Raw genomic sequence first — 19680 nt, forward strand, 5'->3', positions numbered from 1 at the left:
TGGCATCTTTGTCAGGTTTTGGTATTAGGGTGATGGTGCCTCATAGAATGAGTTTGGAAGTTTACCTTCCTCTGCAATTTTCTGGAAGAGTTTGAGTAGGATAGGTGTTAGCTCTTCTCTAAATTTTTGGTAGAATTCAGCTGTGAAGCCGTCTGGACCTCAGCCCCAGGTTTTTAAAGATGAATCAGATTGTGTCCGATCATGGTCCCAAATCCCCTTTTATATGTGTTTGTTTATTTGCTTGCCATCCAGATCACCCACAGAATGAGCCTCACAAGAGGAAAGCCCTTGCTTGTGCTATTAATCAGTGTGTCTCCAGCACTTACATACTAAGCACTCAATATTTATTTTAAAAAACAAAACAAAACAGCAGCTTACTGAGGAACATGTTTAATATCAGTGCATTTACGTAGAAAAAAGTATTTAGCATATGTTTACATGGAAAAAGTGAGGAAGAGTCTTACATGAAATGTTAATAGTATTCTGTGGGAACTGAGGTTTCAGATTTTTTTTTTAATTTTGCTTATTTACATTTTTGTAATTTTTCAGTAATGATCCTTCATTATTCAGGGTTTTCAAAAAAGGTGTTTATTTGTATGACTATTTCAGGGTCCCTTTGTACTGACCATGAAAAAGTTTTAACAGTTTGAAGTTGTATCTAATGGAGGTAGATAGGTTTACCCACCAAAAGAGTGACTGATAACACTTTTTTTGTCGTTTCCCTTCAGGCTAAACTACTATTTTCAGATGGAGAAAAAGTAATACCCAGATTGACACATGAGCTTCCAGGGATAAAGGTCAGAGTCCCTGTGTGACGGTGTTTCGCAGGGAGGACCAATCAGACTGGGAGGCTGGAGAGCTCTGTGGCCCCGAGGAGGCTGCACAGATCCCCCGTTTGTGGGACCAGGTCTGAATAGCATCGTGCCAGGAGGGCTGCTGAGTCCTGGCTCGGGGGGAGCCAGAGGGTGTGGTCTAGGGCTTCTGTCTTCTGCGGCCCGGGGACCTACAGCTCCCGAGCAGCAGCCTCCATCTGACTCCCTTCCCTTCCCCACCCCCAGCGTGGCCGGCAGGCAGAAGAGGAGTGTGCCCTCCGAGGAAGCCCCATTCCCAAAAAGGTGAGCCGTCTCCTCATTTTCTGGCTGGGTAAAGGCCCTGAAGCTCCAGAAGAGGGTGGGCTTCCTCAGCGCCCCTTGGGGCCTTTCTAACGTGAGAGACAGGAGTCCTAAGCACAGTCACCCTCCCTGCTCACCCCCAAGCGTCATCTGGCCTCACAGGGAAGCCACCTCCTTCAGGCGCCCCTGGTCCTGCCTGTGGGCTGGGGGCTCCCACAGGGCCAGGCCTCTGATGGCTGTTCTCTTCTCTTTGGCAGCGGAAGGGACGGCCTCCAGGACACATCCTGTCAAACGACCGGGCCGCCGCGGGCATGGTGTGAGTAGAGGCAAGCAGAGCTCTGGGGGAGAGTGGGCGGGGGGTAGGCCTGGAGGAGAGGAGGCCAGAGTTCGCTGCCTAGCAGCCTGGCAGACTCAGACTCATCTGTGCAAGAACCCAGGGAGGAGAGTTCTCTAGTCTGAGGGCTGAGGGAAGAAGGCAGTGAGGAGGGTGTTGTATCTTGCTTTTACCCCAGAACAGTTCAGCCCAGCTTCACTAAACACCAAAGGTTCTCTTTAAACACCAGAAGTGTGTTTTATTAGTATGTACCACACGCTTGTGGGGCCTCCCCAGTGGCCCGGCGGTAAAGAACCCACCTGCAGTTGCAGGAGGCACGGGAGACGTGGGTTTGATCCCTGGGTCCAGAAGATCCCCTGGAGGAGGGCGTAGCAACACATTCCAGTACTCTTGCCTGGAGAATTCCAAGGTCAGAGGAGCCTGGCACACAGAGTCAGGCATGACTAAAGTGACTTAGCACACACACACGAATGCTTGTAATGTGCCATCACTGGTCTGAACACCTAATATATACTTTTCCTTTTAATCCTTCCAAAAACCCTCTGACGACGGTATAATTAATTCTGCAAATAAGGAAACAGACTCACAATTACTTGCCTAAAGTCAGACGGCTAATAAAAGGCAAAGCTATACCACATTGCCTCCAGGATGGTCATTTTCAAAGACTGTTGAAGGAACAGAATCTTTTTCAAACAGCTTTACGTGGAAGCCTAATACCGTTATGTAAAAAAGATAAAGCCTCCCTGGTCAGGGAGCTGAGATCCTGCAAGCTGCATGGAATGGCCGAGGTTTGGGGGTAGGGTGAGGAGGAGCCACACTGATCTGGTTAAGAGAGATGGAGATAGTTTGAAACCACCAGCTTAGGAGATGGATTAATGTAATCCTTAGACCTTAGAATTGTCTCCTGCCTGAAGCAAGTTCATTCCTCACTTACACAAGACTGGGACTTGCTACTGTTATCTCTTCTGTCAGATGAGAAACTGCAGCCCAAAGAGGTTCCCAGACTTGCCCACATGGCTAGATGGTGTCAGATTGAGTCCTTGAGTGGACTAGGACCCGTTCTTTTTCCCTTTGCACCGCCTCTAACGGGCACCAGGCAACAGTCTCCCTGGGGCTGGAGTGAGAGTGTTTGAGGAGCTCCCACCAGTAGCAGCAAACTTTCTTGCAGTCCTAGGCCCTATCTCGGAGAATTCACCTTTCCTCTTTCCCTCCAAGCAGATGGAAACCAAAATCCTGTGAACCAATTCGCCGGGAAGGCCCTAAGGTATGATGCTATGAGCATGGCAGTGACCCCTGTCCTAGGGAGACCCCAGTCCAAGCTCTGGGCCCCCCCTTGAGGGAAAGGACCTGGGGTTGGGTGAAGGATGTGTGCGCCAGAGCCATTTTACCTGCCCTCCTACCTCCCAACTCTGGCTTCCAGGAGGATCCCAAGTAAGGATTGAAATTAGGGGCAAAACAAAGAGAGGGCTTGGTGTTTGCCGCACCCTTCTCCCTGTAAAAGCTTGGTGTCACCGAGACTTATCCAGCACTTACTATGTCACAGGCACCGCCCTACATCTTTGGTATGGGTTGCCTCATTTAATCTTTAATACAACCTGTTTAGAGAGATTCTGTTACCTTTCTATGGTTCATGAGCTTCCTTTCCTACCTCATGGCAGAAATTATTTTATCTGTTATCCTACACATTTGATACGCTTGAAGATACTAAGGATTACAGAGTTGCCCAAAGTCACATACCGAGTAAGTGGCAGAGCTGTATCAAACCCAAGGTCCAGGGACACCAGTCTGGGTTCTTAAAACTGTTAGCTTCTGTTGCCTCCAGAACAGCTGTTTGCAGGCTTTTTTTTTTTTTTTTTAATATTTTTAACACCAAAAACATTTTGTTTTGGGGTATGCCAATTAACAATGTTGTGATAGTTTAAATTGAACAGTGAAGGAACTCAGCCATACAGGTACATGTATCCATTCTCCCCCAAACCCCCCTCCCATCCAGGCTGCCACATAACATTGAGCAGAGTTCCACATGCTATACAGGTGTTTGTTATCCATTTAAATAGAACAGAGTATGCATGCCATTCCCAAAGTCCTTAACTGTCCCTTCCCTTCCCTTCCTGCCCCACCCTCCACCCCTCTGCCAGCAACCATGAGTTCATTTTCTAAGTCTGGGAGTCTCTTTCTGTTTTGTAAGTAAGTTCATTTGTATCATTTCTTTTTAGATTCTACATATAAGCAATGTCATATGATATTTCTCCTTCTCTCTGACTTCTCTCAGTGTGACATTCTCTAGCTGCACCCATGTTGCTGCAAATGACCTTATTTCTTTCTTTTTAATGGCTGAATAATGTTGCATTGTGTGGGTACCGCTCTTCTTGATCCACTCCTCTGCTAATGGAGGCTTAGGTTGTCTCCATGTCTTGGCCATTGTAAACAGTGCTGCAATGAACACTGAGGTGCATGTATCTTTTGGGGCCATGTTTTTCTCTGGATATATGCCTAGAAGTGGGATTTCAGGGTCATATGGTAGCTCTGTTTTTAAAGGAGCTTCCATACTGTTCTCCATAGTGGCTATAGCGGTTTATATTGCCACCAACAATTCAGGAAGGTTCCTTTCTCTCCACACCCTCTCCAGCATTTGTAGTTTATGGATTTTTTGATGATGGCCATTATGACTGGTATAAGAATAGAATCTTTTCTTCAACTAAAATCATTCACGCAAGCCCACTGTCCAGTCATACATGATAGGTGAAAGCTCCACCATCCAAATTGAGGCTATGTCCAGTGGAAATGGTCCCCCCGTTATTGTACTGGCCCGCGGCCTCCACCCATGCCCAGGCCTGCCTTCTTCACCTCTGCTCCCTTGGAGCGGGTGATCCGGCAGCCTCCTAGAGCTCTGTCTTCCTCTCCAAACACCCCTTCTCTCTCTCCAGTGAGTCCTTCCTCCTGTATAAGTGGGCATTCCCCAGAATTCTCTCCATTGCCCACTTCTCCACCTCAGGTTTCTCTCTGGATGACCTAAAGCATCCACGCTTATTAGATCTTGGGGACTAGTACTTGCTGAAGTTCCCTTACCTCTTGGTTTGTACCCCACCTTTCCCTCTAGTTTAAAACCTGTATATCCTACTGTCTGCTGGAGCTCTTGGCCTGGAATCTCCATAGAATTTCAAACTCAGCGTATCCAGAGTTGAAATCAGAATCTTTCTCCCAGACCCACTTCGACCTTCTCTTCTTGAGTCATCTTTGCCTCTTCCTTCCCTTCCCCTCCCTACATCCAGTCCCGGCTGATTCTGCCTCCCAAATACATTCCATAAGGAGGTTCCTGTTCCTTCTTCTTCCTTCATCCTACTACTGCGGCCCTCATCTTCCTCTTTTTTTGGCCAAACTGGCATGCAGGACCTTAAGTTCCCCAACCAAGGATCAAACCCATCCCCCTGCAGTGGACGTGCAGAGTCCTAACCACTGGACCACCAGGGAATTCCCCCTCATTTTCCAAACTGCTCTGTACAACTACCTCTAAACTGCCCACCCCTCCTATAGTCGAGCCACTTCACACCCGTTAGCCAAGTTACAGAAGAGCAGGCTATCATGAGCGCAAATCCAGCTCTCCCTGCCTAGAGGCCTTCAGTGACTCCACCTCCAGGATAAACAAATAAAAAGCCGTCCACATAGTGAACGAGCACCCCCAGCCCCGCTCTGCTTCCCTCCAGCCCCAGCCGTTGCCACCCTCCGAATGCTCGCTCTCTCAGCAGCACAGAGCTTCTGTGGTTTCTCCGCAAGCACCCCAGCCGTCACCTGCCTGCTTGCGCTGCCCCTCCTGCCTCCCTTCTCACTGTCCAGCTCTGCTGTCTGTCAGCGCCACCTTGGGAGTCACCCTTCAAGGAAGCCCTTCTGTTACCCTCCCCTTGACTCCCATCAGGCCCTGCACTCATCTGTGTCACCGCCCACCTTATAGTGGTATCATTATCCGCACGTGCGTCTGTGACCCTGTGGAGAACAGAGACTGTCCCTGATTCATCCCCTTACCCCTCAGCTCTCCATTCCCCCCGCCACAGTATATAGCACAGTGTCCAGTAGTTTAAAAGTATTCAGTTTCTTAAATCAGCTGTTTGTTCAGTAATGGCCAAGGACGATTGTAGGGGAGAGTTTCTGTCCTGCCCACCAGATAAACCTCCACCTCACCAGCCTCTCTGTCTTTTGCACAGTGGGACCCAGCTCGGCTGAACGAATCTACCACCTTCGTGTTGGGATCTCGAGCCAACAAGTAAGTCTGTACGGAGTTGGTGCTGAGGGAGGGGCCCTGAGGGGTCCCCCTGAGCACCACGCCTGCTGGGATCCTCACCACTCGTCTGTTGCCTTGCAGGGCCCTGGGGATGGGGGGCACCCGAGGGAGGATCTACATCAAACACCCACACCTCTTTAAGGTACGTGAGTGCCAGGAGTCGGGCCAACCCTGGCCATGGAGTAGACGGCACTGCGAACTCTCCATGGCCCAGAGGAACCTGGAGTAAACCCTGACCCAGGAGCCAGGGCAGCAGGGTTCTAGTGGCCCCTCTGCCCTTAACCTTTCCTTTTTGTAATTAACTCAGCACCTCTGTGCCTCATAACATAGCTCCTGTCCTCGTCTCTTTGCTGTGTGTCTAACATGGTTCTAAGTGCTTCGCTTACGTTACCTCTTGGACGTGAGTCAGGATTCTGTCTTCTGCAGATCCTGAGCTCTTAACCACTGCTGTATTCAGTTGTCTGCGAAATAAAGAGATCGCAACGGAGCAGCAGTTCTAACGTTTTCCAAAGAGGGGACTCCTCGTCTGAGCTATGCTTTGGTCTCCACTATTTGAGAAAATAATGGAGCGGGGAGGGCATGAATTCATGCTCTTAGATAAGTTTGTATTTTATCAGTCACAGAAGCATCCAAATATATTAGAAGAAAGGTAACACGCACGTGTTCAGGTTAATGGTTTTTGCACCTCTGTGCAAGACTCGGTGTCCCTTGTCAGAACAGCTCCTTGGGGTCTCAGAATCAGGGGCTCTGGCCGCTACATTTGGTGCAAGGTCAAGTTCTTTAAAGGGCAAAGCTACTTCTGTCTTATCAGTCTTATGTTCTGGGATTTTCAACCTATGTTTCGGCCTGCGTGCTGCTACTTCATTTTCCTCCCTTAGTGTCTCCACTCCTGCTGTTCCCTTTGATGACCTTCCCCCGCCACCCCCACCCTTTTCTCTGCCTGACTGTTCTGTTAGATCCACCTTGTCCAAGACCCTCGCTGGCATCATTGCCAAATGGATATGCTCTTAGACCTCCTTCCAGGTCCTTTTGTGCAGTGGTTAAGAGTATCATCTCAGTCCTGATTCCATTACTTACTAGCACGTGACCTTGGGCAAGTGGCTTCACATTTCTGAGCCTGTTTTGTCCTCTGTAAAATGAGAAGGATGCAAACCAGCCTTTTATGGTTGGTAGAATTAAGAGAGAATGCAGTGAAACAGCCTTTTTTGTAGTAACTTTTCCTTTTAATACTTATTTGGCTGTATTGGGTCTTAGTTGTGACTCACAGGCTTAGTTCCCTGACCAGGGATCAAATCCACATCCCCTGCATTGGAAGGCAGATTCTTAACCATTGGACCACCAGGGAAGTCAGTAGTAATAACTTTAAAAGGAGTATAGTCTATAAAAACATTGAATCATTGTATTGTACACCTGAAATTAATACAATATCATGAATCAGCTGTACTTCCAAAAAAAAAATGGACTTCCTCTATTAAAAAAGAGGGAGAGAGAGAGATAAAGCACAATAAAGCCCCCAGACAATGCCAGCATAGCAAGGGCTCAGTAAATTGTCAGCATTACCAGCATATTTTCCCAGTTCTTAGACCCATTGTTGGTAATAAACTCATGGCCAGTAGATACTCTCTCTTACATTAGTCTCTTCAGAATAATAAGTAGAGGGGAAAGTTTTTTGGTTTTTTACTTTTAATTCTTTACTGGCGATGATAAGCATCTTTTCATCCATTTAGAGTTTTTGTGTTTCTTCTATAAACTGCCCGTTATACCTTTTTACTCATTCTTCTGTCCTTCTAAAGGCATTTTGCAAATTTCCTTTTTGTTTTTAACTTTTTAAAATTATAGAAATAATATATAAACCCACTCTTGTAGAAAGATTCAAAGAATGCTCTAAAGCTAATGGGGAACAAGGCACCAAACTCCGCTTCCCTCTTGACTCTGACTCTTCTCCCCTAGAGGTTACCCCCAGCAGCATGGTAGCATTTTCAGTCCCATGTGTGTCTATGTGTCCTTGTCCTTTAATGATGTTTTGTTTATGTTATTGGTCTTATCCTATATATATTGCTCTAAGTTTTTTTTCACCCCAAAATTCATTCATTCATTCATTCAAATATCTATTGAGTACTGAGCAGTCTCAGACTGCAGAGATACAGCAGTGGGCAAAACAGACACACACAGCTCCTTGCCCTCACAGAGCTTACAGTCTAATGTAGAGCAAGCTGTATACCCTGGAGCCAAATCCAGCGTAGCCTTGTTTTTGTCCAACGCAGAGTGATGACATTTTTTAAGGGTAATTTAAAAAGAAAAAATAAAGATTATGTGACCAGCAAAGCCTAAAGTATTTATAGAAAAAGTGTGCTGACCACTATAAATCTAGGGAATAAGACCTTAAGGGATTCGTCCATGTTATTAAGTCCCCCTCATTTTACTTTTTTTTTTTTTTTTTAAGATTTATTTTTGACTGTGCTGGGTCTTTGTTGCTGCACAGGCTCTTCTCTGTTTTCGGAGAGCCCCTCCTTAGGGTCTGCTCTCTGGTTGGGATGCACCAGCTTCTCACTCCACGGGCTTCTCTGGTTGCCGAGCTCAGGCTCTGGGACACACGGGCTTCAGTAGTTGCGGCTCCTGAGCTCACTAGTTGCAGCTCCCAGGCTTTAGAGCACAAGCTCAGTAGCTGTGGCGCGTGGGCTCAGTCGCTCCTCGGCATGTGAGGTCTTCCCAGATCAGGGATGGAACCTGCATCCCTTGCACTGACAGGCAGACTCTTCACCACAGAGCCACCAGGGAAGCCCTTCTTTTTTTTTTTTAATTTTATTTATTTATTTTTTTGGCTTCATTGGGTCTGTGTCCAGCCTTCTCTAGTTGCGGCAAGCAGGGTCTACTCTTAGTTGTGGTGTGTGAGCTTCCCTCGAGGCGGAGCGCCAGCTCCAGGTGCTCGGCCTTCAGTAGTTGCTGGATGTGCGCACAGTAGTTGGGGCACACAGGTTTAGTTTCTCCCCGGCACGTAGGATCTTCACCGACCAGGACTGAACCCAGGTCCTCTGCATTGGCAGGCAGGTTCTAATCCACTGGACCAACAGGGATGTGCTGACTCCTTTAATTTTAACAACAGTCCTGTAAGTGTTAATACCCTCTGTTTTACAAATGAAGAAACTGAGTCTCAAAGAAATCATTGCCTCGATTTACACCACCTAATAAGTAGAAGAAACCAAGATTTATGAACCAGGTTTTTTTTTCTTTTCTTTCTTTTTTTTTTTAACCTGCCACCCCTTAAAAGCCCACCAGGCCAAATTGGCCACCTGCGCATATGCTCATCTCCAACTTTCCCCACCACACGTGCTCCCTATGGGCTGAGCTCTGAACCCCACAATTAAGTTCTTGCCCAAGATGCTCTTCTGCTTCCAGGGCATGAAGTGTCCTGACTTTTGCTTTAAAAAATTTGGTCACCTTAATAGCCACATGTGTTGTAAGCCACCTCCAATCACTTCTTCACAGAGTAGTACAGCTCTCAAACGTAGTCAACAGTCTGACCAGTTGCCAGAGGTCCTATGTTTTAAGGAAGGAAAGGGAGGATACTCTGGTTTCTCTTGAAATCGAATATGTCTTTCACCTTTTACTAAAGATTTCCGTAGAGAGAAACAACCCGAGTGTTCAACTCGGAGCCCTTGGCAGGGCTAATCTTTTATGTTATGGTGGTGGTTTAGTTGTTAAATCAGGTCCAACTCTTGGCGAACCCCCACTGTAGCCTGCCAGGCTCCTCTGTCCATGGGATTTCCCAGGCAAGAATATGGGAGTAGTTTGCCATTTCCTTCTCCAGGGGATCTTCCCCACCCAAGGGTTGAACCTGAGTCTCCTGCATTGCAGGCAGATTCTTTACCAACTGAGTTACGAGGGCAGCCCCTTGATGTTATAATAAAAGATAAAGTAAAAGAAAGCAAACGGGCAATTCCTTGGTGGTCTAGTGGTTAGGACTCCATTCTTTCACTGCCATGCCCCAGGTTCAGTCCCTGGTTGGGGAACTGAGATGCCACAAGCCTCGAGTCTTGGCCAAAAAAAAAAAAGAAAAAAAAATTTTTTTTAAGGGAAAGGAATTAGAAGTGTATTAAATCTCTGGGAATTGGGCCCCTTTCCCTGGCCTCCTGGACTCAGCCCTGTTTGCTCTGAAGAGGTCAGTCAGCCCTCTCTAGCCACCAGAGGTCTTGTTGGTAAGAAGTGTTAGGTAAAAGACCAGGACACCAAAAGAGTGTCTAACAGGCTTTTTAACGGCGAAGCGCTCCTGGGCGGGGTTCCCGGACCCGAAGGAGGCAGGTCGAGGAAGTCCGCCCAGACCGTCTTGGGGGTGGTTTTTATACGATCGTTACAAGGGATGGTCAGGCTAGATGGACGGGGTTTCCAATAGGTCGCCAGGCCAAGGTGTCACGGGCTGACAGGTCTTTCTACGTGGCTGGGGTGGGGTGGCTTTAGTTGGTGAAGTGTGCTGTCATTGGTCCCCAGGATCTGGGAGGCTCCTTCCGTTAGGGACTTACCCTGCCGGAGGGAGGGAGAGGAGGGGCGGCCCATCATGGCCCCCAGGGTCCGGCCTTACAAAAAGGCCTCAAAGGCTAAGAGTATGTTCTGAACCAAATGAAAAATGCCCATCACACCAGGCTAATGTCTCCCCCTGTGGCTTCATCCCTCACAGTATGCAGCTGACCCCCAGGACAAGCACTGGCTGGCCGAGCAGCATCATATGCGGGCAACAGGGGGAAAGATGGTAAGCACTGTTCACACGCGCCACTGCCAGGGACCCACCCAGCCCAGGGACCAGGCTGTTGGTGACAGCTTGCCTCCAAACCTGAGAGACTCCATGCCCAACAAATGAGAAAGGAGACTTGTAGGAGGAGAGAGGGCCCATTCCTTCACGCTGAAGACCCGTCTGTAACCCCTGCCTCTCCTCTCCTGTGCCCGGGTCTCCCACACACCGCCCGCTCCCCGCCCCCATGGCACCCTCATATGTAGTTCATATTAGCTGTACGTAAGAATACCAAGTACAAGACACACTTAACACTCTTTGCCATCACGCACTGCCTGTCAATAGATTTCACCCCTCCATCACAACTCTGCCACCAGACGCACCTACGGAATCTCTTCTCAACACTGCCCCAGGCAGCACCCCTTAGCAGGAAAAAATAGCACATGCAGTGAAACTTGTTTGCCACACCTGGCAGCCCCTTCCAAAATCACTTCTACTTGAAGACTTCTCAGCTCAAATCAAGCAACATCCTTAGGAAAATCATCTTCACATGTATTCTAAAACTGTCATGGGGGGACGTGTCCATCACATGCACTGTCTCTCACCTGAAGATGCACTTAGTCCCACTGCCGGGACTGCTCCTGTTAGAATTCAGTGGCCTTGCAAGCCACTACACCATCCCCTACCTGGCTACCTTTTATTTCCTACTGTATTTATGCTATACTCTCTTTCAAAAAATACTTTAGGAAGCTTACTGTGAACACATAACATAAATAAGAAACAGAGAGGAAAAAAGGAAAGGCATGATCGAAAATTGAGGCAGGAGCAAGATTAGTTATAAAAAAGAATTGTTTTGTTTGTTTGTTTGTTTGTTTTAAGAAAAAAGGGCAGGGGAATTTTAAGTTACCAGACTGGGAGACCAGTGCATGTCTATAGGTTTTCACAAATTCAGTTCCTTTGCCCCTGAGATGAAGACAGTCAAATGACTCAAGGGACACACAGTTATTTCTGACCCTAAGACTGGAAAGAAATGCCTCCCACAGAAGACTCATGTGATGAACATCATCGCCCACATGGTAAATTCACAAGAGGACTCTCCCGAGGCAGATCGTGGCGTTGTGCCAAAGCAATTCTGCAGGCCCCGGACCACACAGCCCAGCTCCTCGACAGCAGTGCGGTTTATCTGTTTGCCCTTTTGCCTCAGAGTTCAAAACCAGCTTATCTTAGTTCCAGGGTTCACACATGGCTTCCTTCTAATTTCCTGTTTCCACGTATATTTTGCTGGCTCTCTGGCCCTTTCATTTTTTTTAATTTCTATTTTATTAAAGGATAATTACAATATTGTGTTGGTTTCTGCCGTACATCAACATGGATCACCCATAGGTATATATGTCCCCTCCCTCTTGAGCCTCCCTCCCACCTCCTACCCCATCCTATCCCACTAGGTTGTCACAGAGCCCCAGTTTGAGTTCCATGAGTCATACAGCAAATTCCCACTGGCTGTTTTACATATGTTAGTGTATGTTTCCATGCTACTCTCTCCATTTGTCCCACTGTCTCCTTACCCCACCCCCTCCATGTCAGTAAGTCTGTTCTCTGTGTATGTACCTCCATTACTGCCCAGCAAATAGGATCATTAGTACCATCTTTCTAGATTCCATATATATGGGTTAATATACAATGTTTATTTATCTCTTTCCATCTTACTTCACTCTGTGTAATAGGCTCTAGGTTCATCCACCTCATTAGCACTGACTCCGGTGTGTTCCTTTTTATTGGCCCTTTCATTTTAAAACACGTCAGGGTCCCTTTTTACAAGAGATGGCAGCTATAGATAAATTAGTCACCATTGCCCACTCTCCCACCCAGAAAGTTTCAACTTGAGTAAAAGAATGCTTCAAGGAACTGTTCCCCAGACAGACAGTCTCTCTCTACTCTGTCCATTGCTAAATTATAAACTGTGACTACCGGCCCCTCCCTTCCAGCCCTTACTTTAAGCAGACATTTAATAAAGTACTAATCAAGTTGACTGAAGTGAACCATAGGCAATAATGACTGTCCTTTGCTCCTACTCTAGGCCTACCTTCTCATTGAGGAGGACATCCGGGACCTCGCTGCCAGCGATGACTACAGGTAAAACCAGTAGTCTCTGCTCTCCCCTCCCCACTGGGATGAGCGTGGACCTACATCCTCCCTTGCTCCAACTCTCCTCCTCAATGTCTGTTCCAGAGGATGCCTGGACCTGAAGTTAGAGGAGCTGAAATCCTTTGTCCTGCCCTCCTGGATGGTTGAGAAGATGCGAAAGTACATGGAGACACTCCGGACAGAGAATGAGCATCGTGCTGTCGAAGCGCCTCCACAGACCTGAAACCCGGTCCCCTGGTTACAGTTGGCAGCCCTCCTCCAAGGCCCTCGTACCCATATGGCTGAGGCCACTGCTAGGACTGCTCCTAGATGGATCTCAGCGGCATTAAGCTATGCCTGGGCTAGTTTGTAGTGACTCACTGCAGAGCGCCCCCAGACTGGCATGTGGTTCTATATTTGTAAAGTTATTGGGATAAGAAGCAATTAAACAGTTTGTAATAAACACAGATGGTGAGCCTGCTGTGAGGTCTGCCAGTGGGAGCTGACAAAATATCAAGGGCTCTAGAGGAAGTGGGTGTAGGAAAAAAGAGCCAGGCACCCCCCACCCCAGGAAGCCCAGTGCCCCCGTGAATATCTGCTTTGTGAGATGAAGCTGGGGACACCAGGTATTTTGTCAGTCTTCGCTGTCCCTCTGTTTCTGTTTCCTCACCCAACTAAAGCATGGAATAGCAGAGTGTGATGGCTGGCACCGTGGGAGATTGATGACAAGTCAGAAGAAAAATGTAAGGTGGTTTTTATTACCCCCGTTTCATAGGTTAAAACTAAATTTTGTGCCCAGGGTAATACAGCAAACTTGGAGAGGCAGCCAATGAAGCTGTTTTCTAATAAGGACTCTCGCTCTAACCATCAGCTTCTAGTTTTTTCCCTCACCTGCGTGTTCAGACACCAAAGGCCCCAACCAAAGTGCCTAGGACATTAATAACAGGTGGAGGAGCTGAGTTTCCGGTTTGAGGGACGAGTGTGGCTTCCCAGGTGGCATACTGGTAAAGAATGCGCCTGCCAGTGCAGTAGACAGCAAGAGACACTGGTTTGATCCCTGGATTGGGAAAATCCCCAGGAGTAGGAAATGGAAACATACTCCAGTATTGCTTGGAAAGTTCCATGGACAGAGGAGCCTGGTAGGCTACAGTCCGTGGGGTCGCAGAGTTAGGACTGAGCACACACACATCACAAGATCGGAGACCCTCGGTCAGGGCGTGCAGTGTGCTGCCGACTGTAGCCAAGCATTGACCTAAAGGGATTCATCCCACGTGGACGTCTTCTAGGCCCTTTAATGGTTGGCGTTTTCCGAAGGCGGCCAATCCATTACAGGTTCGTTAATCAAAGACAGCCTGTTCTGCCAATCGCTAGTGAGAAGCCCGATTCCGTTGCCCAATAGTAGTAGGCTGGTAGGTGGGTCTAGCGGTTGCGCGGTGACATAGCACTCTGGAGTGCCCCATTGGCTGGATCAAACCCAAGCGAGCCACTGATTGGTTAGCGCTGCCGGAGGGTTACAATTCAAACGCGGGCGGGCGGGCCCGCAGCCCTGCAGTTGCAACTGTGAGCTCCGCGTACCGCTTATCTCCGTCTCATCGCCGCCGGGATGGCTTCCCAGAACCGCGACCCAGCCACCGCCAGCGTCGCCGCCGCCCGTAAAGGAGCTGAGCCCAGTGGGGGTGCTGCCAGGGGCCCCGTAGGCAAGAGGTGAGTGGTGTGGAGGTAACACCCGCCGAGCCTGGCACGCCCTGGGCATTTGGGGCCGAGAGGGAAGACTTCCGGGACCCCCACCTCCTCCTGGAACGGGTTAGATACGGGAGTTAAAGAGACATGCCAGAAGCGCTCCTGCTCTTAAGAGACACTCCCGAAAGAGGACGGAAAGGGTAGGATCACTGCCAGGATCCTCTGTCAGTGAGCCGAGATGAAGATACTCCGGCGAACCTCGGTGGCTAGGCCGGAGGGCGGCGGGGGAGCGGGGTCGGGGAAGAAGAAGGGGAGAAATTGAGATCCGGAGAGAGATTCCAGAGAAGCAGATAGGGTTAAGAGTAAGCCAGATCCGTCCTTCGAGATCCTCGAATTAGGGAGGGTGAGGGCTCACTAGGACCCTCCTATGGAAATGGAGGTGCCTGTTCCCCCAGGTGAGTCCGACTTCAGGGTAGAGGAAAGCCTCGGTGACAACTGCCCCAGAGAGACTGGGGCGGGAGAAGATGCCTGGAGTCCTGGCCCATCCAGACTCCCAGGTGACTCCAAGTACTCTTTTTGCAGGCTGCAACAGGAGCTGATGACTCTCATGGTGAGTGACTGGTGCCCAGATCCCCAACCAACTGGTCTACCCTTCACCTCCTAGTCACTTATCAGTGGCTTCCTTTGCTACATCAGGCTCTTTGGTAGTCATGGGGGTAAAAAGATGAGTCCACCTTTCTCTCTTCTGTAAAGAAGTTAATCCACCCCACCTACACACCTTTTCTCCCCGATCTCTACTCCCCAGTACCATCACCCCGCAGTGAAGTTATACCTAAAATACAGCTCTTATACAAGGCCCTCTCCTTGTCCTGCCTGGCCCTACTTCCCTGCCCTAAGGTTTGAAAAAAGGGAAGTGTTAGTATCTCAGTGGTGTCCGACTCTGCGACCCCATAAACTGTAGCCTGGTAGTCTCCTCTGTTGAGGGAACTCTCCAGGCAAGAGTACTGGAGTGGGTAGCCATTCCCTTCTCCAGGGGATCCTCCTGCATTGCGAGCAGATTCTTTATCCCCTGAGCCACCAGGGAAGCCCTCAGGTTTATCCACACCCATCTCTCCATCCTTCTTACTATTTCTAATCCTGTCATACTTCTTCCTGGACTATGTTTTCTACGTTAGCCCTGGATACTCAACTCACATCCTTCAATGACCATATTGTTCCTCTTCCCAGTCTGTGAATAGTTTCTGGGCTTCATATATAACCAGCACTCAATAGCATGTTGAGGGAATTCCCTGGTGGTCCAGTGGTTAGGACTCAATGCTTTCACTGCCTTGGGCCAGGTTCCATCCCTGGTCAGGGAATGAAGATCCCACAAGCCAAAGAACAGTCAAAAAAAAAAAAAAAAAGCATGTTGAACTGAATTCCCGCAGCCAGCACTAAAGGTACAGAGCTGCCTTTCTGCTTCCCTACACAACATCTCCTTTCTTAGCCTGGCAATGAACCTCCACAATCCCAGTACTCCCTTCAGGAAAGCATATCGGTTTGGCCCGGTTGCTTTATTTTGGATCAAAATGTGAGGTTAAGAGGAACGGGTTCACTGACTGGCCCCCCAAGAGCGAACTCTTCCAGCCCAGCATGTGTGGTGTTTCCTCCCCAGATGTCTGGCGATAAAGGAATTTCTGCCTTCCCTGAATCGGACAACCTCTTCAAATGGGTGGGGACCATCCATGGAGCCGCTGGCACAGTAAGTGCAGGGCTGGGGGAGGTAAGCGTGACTAAGCTGAGTCTGTGTAGAGGTGGGAGGTGAAATCCAAGTGCCAGGTCTGCTTCACGTCTCTTGCCCGCCAGGACACTCCTCTGTGTCTGCTGTGGTGCCCTGAGCTTGTGGCCCTGGTCACCCTGAGTACAGTAAGAGGCTGGGTTTAAGGCAGCGCTCTCCATCTGAGATGTGTACAGAGGACTAGACAGCAAAGACAATTGAGCACACTTAGGCTGGTGGGCCTTAGACCAAAGGATCACTGAGGACCCCACCAGATATGAGAGAACGCACCAGACCAGTTTCATGCTTCATCTTCTGTTGAGTCCTGATGAACTCAGGGGTCCTGGCAAGTCCCTTATGTGGAGCTTAGGCTGGGAACTGAGGCTCGGGGCAGGAGGGTTAACCCGCGACTCTCTTTCTCCAGGTATATGAAGACCTGAGGTATAAACTGTCCCTGGAGTTCCCCAGTGGCTACCCTTACAACGCACCCACGGTGAAGTTCCTCACACCCTGCTACCATCCCAATGTGGACACCCAGGGTAACATCTGTCTGGACATCCTGAAAGACAAGTGGTCCGCCCTGTATGACGTCAGGACCATCCTGCTCTCCATCCAGAGTCTGCTCGGAGGTGACTGCCAGGCCCGGCCCCTCCCCCAGAACCTGGGGACCTGTCAGGACTCCCCCGGGGCTGCCTCTCCTACCCGCACCTGACCCTTCTTTTCCTCCACCCGCAGAGCCCAACATTGATAGCCCTTTGAACACACATGCGGCTGAGCTCTGGAAAAACCCCACAGGTGGGTCCTTCATCCTGAGGGCACCAGACCATCCCTCCCCAACCTTCAGAAGCTCCTTCAAACAACAGGAGGATTCCAGTGACTTGGGAATGTGTCCTGATGGCTTTAGGGGGCCGGGGAGGAGGGGGAGGTGGTAACCCACTTCCACCTCTTCTTCCTTGATGTGTCTGGTTCTCTTGTTTGCTATAAAATCAGAAAAACCAACCCATTCCACATTAATAGAGCTTGGGGAGATTTTAAGTAGAAGGCAAAGCTTTGTGCAAATGACTTGCTCTCTCAGGGCCCCTAGGCGCCTCCCCTGTCCCTGCGAGCAGAGCTACCCCCTAGAAGCAGAACCCATCCAGGAGACCTGTCTGGGTGGCCAGCAGAGGGTCAAGCCGTTGTGCTGGGAAACCCCTCGGAGCTCCCCAAAGTCCTCCCACGTGTGTATTCTTGCTGCTCTCTTGCCCACCTTACCCCCTGCCCCCATCAGTCACCAAGACCTGCCTGTTCTCTTCCAGCCTTTAAGAAGTACCTGCAAGAAACCTACTCAAAGCAGGTCTCCAGCCAAGACCCCTGACCTGGGATGTCCAGCTCTCCTTGTGTTCTTTTTTTTTTCCCTTAGGCAGTCTGTCCATGCCTCAATTTTCTGTACAGAACTCTGTCTTATCTGTGGTGTCATTTTTGTTTTGTTTGTTTTTTAAATTAAGTGTGGTTAAACCCTTGTGATGAATATATTAAATAAATACATTTTGGGGTTTTTATAGCAAGTTGCTGTTTTGTCATTACCCAAGGGTTGGAAGTGCCCAGGGTCGGCAGAAATCAGGTTTAGGATTTGAGTTCTCTGCTCCACAGCCCAGGGAGTAGAAACAGCTGATAGGCTATAGGGCTAAGCAAGGAAGTGACAGAATTCCCTCCCTTGTAACCTGAGTTATTTTATGATTCTGCACCTGTTTCCTCATCTATAAAATGGGTGTCACAAAATGCTAGTTTCTGGGAGTTCCCTGGTGGTCTAGTGGTGAGGAGTCAATGCTTTCACTGCTGCAGCCCAGGTTCAACCCCTGGGAACTGAGATCCCAGAAGCTACACAGCATGGCAATAAATAAATACTAATTTAAAGAAAAACAAAATGCTGATCCTATGGAGTGGTGACACAGACCAGGAATATAGGTGTTGTCCCAGTTGTATTGTAGACGAAGCTGAGCCAGATCTTAAGACTGAAATGGAGCGATACAGTGTGTATGTGTGTGTTGGAGAGGGTTGGGAGGAGGACCAGCTACCCGCTTTATGACAGATTTTTTTGACCCTGAAGAAGGAGCAAGAGGACATTCAGGTGACCCTACAGCCAGCCCAGGGTCTGGGGGAGACAGCCAGGGGAAGTTTTCTGGATGAAGGTCACAAGTCACCCCAGCCCAGGTCCTCCACTGATGGTTCATTCTCCACTGGGGCACATTCACCTGCTCCATCTCCCAGCATTTCCTCTGCTGCACCACTGGTCCAGAGCCCCATCCTCTTGGGCCATCTTTCCACTGACCCAACACAGGCCTTTGAGCCCCTGGAAGGAAACCCCCAGGTGTTGACCAGCTGGGTCCCAGCAGGCTGAAGTGCTGGGCCCTGCCCAGGTCCTGCAGGAAGATCTCTGTGAGAAGCTTAATGTTAGGTAAAAGACCAGGACACCAAAAGTGTCTAACAGGCTTTTTAATGGCGAAGCGCTCCCAGGCAGGGTTCCCAGACCCGAATGAGGCAGGTCGAGGAAGTCCGCACCCAGACCTTGTTGGGGGTGGTTTTTATATGATTGTTGCAAGGGATGGTCAGGCTAGATGGACGGGGCGAGGCGGGGGTGGGGGTGGGGGGGGGGGTTCGATAGGTCGCCAGGCCAAGGCATCCTGGGCTGACAGATCCTTCTTTGTGGCTGGGGTGGGGCAGCTTTACCTGGCGAAGTGTGCTGTGATTGGTCCCCGGGATCTGGGAGGCTCCTTCCATTAGGGACTTACCCTGCCAGAGGGAGGGAGAGGAGGGGCGGCCCATCATGGCCCCCGGGGTCCGGCCTTACACTTAGGTGCACTCCAACAAGGCCCAAGCGTTGCCTTGCTCACCTAGCCTGGTCAACTGTGTCTGCAGCTGCTTGTGCAGGCCTGGGATAGGCTAGGAGGAGGAGATAGCAGGGAGACCATCAGGAAGGTTCTCACCCACCTTTTTCTCTTAATCCAGCTAGCCCTCATCCCTGCGCCCCGACCAAGCTGTCACATGTGGAAAGAACTGTGGTTGGAACTTAGATGTCCTCTGATCAATTTCTTTATCTCAAATTGTGCTGTTGGCTCTCTCCTTGGAACTTAGACTCATGTTGCTCAATCTGCTGTGCATATAAACCTTCCTGGGATTTTATTCAAATACAAATTTTGATTCAGTCCATCTGGGTAGAGCCTGAGGCTCTGCAGTTCCAGTCAGCTCCCAGGTGTTATCATTGCTGTTGTCTAGTTAAAGGTACAGAGCAGTCTTCTCAAGGTGCGGTCCTTCCACTTGTCACCTGGATCTGGCTAGAAATGCAAATTCTTGGCCCCAGTAATCTGTCCAGATGATTCTGATGCTCTCAAATTGAAAATCACCAGACCAGACTTCCCTGGTGGTCCAGTGGTTCAGAATCTGTCTGCCAATGCAGGGGACACAGGTTCAACCCCTGGTCCAGGAAGATCCCATATGCTGCAAGGCAACTGAGCTCGTATGCCAACTACTGAGCCTACACTCTAGAGTCCGCCAGCCACAACCGCTGAGCCCACGCACGCCCTAGAGGCCATGCCCTGCAAAAAGAGAAGCAGTAAGAACCCCAAGCACTGCAACTAAGAGTAGCCCCACTTGCTGCAACTAGAGAAAGCCCGTGTACAGCAACCAAGACCCACTGCA

At 49.3% G+C, this 19680-nt stretch overlaps 2 protein-coding genes and 1 pseudogene across 3 annotated transcripts in view; all 3 read left to right on the forward strand.

Annotated features, from left to right (window-relative positions):
- Positions 1–13036, forward strand: part of DNTTIP1 (deoxynucleotidyltransferase terminal interacting protein 1) — a 24968-nt gene extending 11932 nt beyond the window's left edge. Inside the window, exons 5-13 of one of the 2 annotated variants that reach the window (XM_069548644.1) lie at positions 729–797; positions 1059–1115; positions 1370–1428; positions 2665–2710; positions 5646–5704; positions 5804–5864; positions 10395–10466; positions 12523–12578; positions 12675–13036. In XM_069548644.1, the coding sequence (XP_069404745.1) occupies positions 729–797; positions 1059–1115; positions 1370–1428; positions 2665–2710; positions 5646–5704; positions 5804–5864; positions 10395–10466; positions 12523–12578; positions 12675–12813 (618 nt within the window). In that variant the 3' untranslated portion in view covers positions 12814–13036. Of the gene's footprint in view, positions 1–728; positions 798–1058; positions 1116–1369; positions 1429–2661; positions 2711–5645; positions 5705–5803; positions 5865–10394; positions 10467–12522; positions 12579–12674 lie in introns of both variants that reach the window. The other variant, XM_069548642.1, reaches the window with a different exon arrangement.
- LOC138417953 (U5 spliceosomal RNA) lies at positions 9286–9390 on the forward strand (annotated as a pseudogene).
- Positions 13037–13510: 474 nt separating the features above from the next.
- Positions 13511–17549, forward strand: UBE2C (ubiquitin conjugating enzyme E2 C). Its single transcript, XM_069548646.1, has 6 exons — positions 13511–14273; positions 14832–14859; positions 15904–15990; positions 16430–16634; positions 16741–16800; positions 17301–17549. Exons 1-6 carry the CDS (start codon positions 14173–14175, stop codon positions 17357–17359), a joined length of 540 nt encoding a protein of 179 aa, XP_069404747.1. The 5' UTR covers positions 13511–14172; the 3' UTR covers positions 17360–17549.
- The last annotated feature ends 2131 nt before the right edge of the window (positions 17550–19680 follow it).

Source organism: Ovis canadensis, chromosome 13 (genome assembly GCF_042477335.2).
Source record: "Ovis canadensis isolate MfBH-ARS-UI-01 breed Bighorn chromosome 13, ARS-UI_OviCan_v2, whole genome shotgun sequence".
NCBI classification, from domain to species: Eukaryota; Metazoa; Chordata; class Mammalia; order Artiodactyla; family Bovidae; genus Ovis; species Ovis canadensis.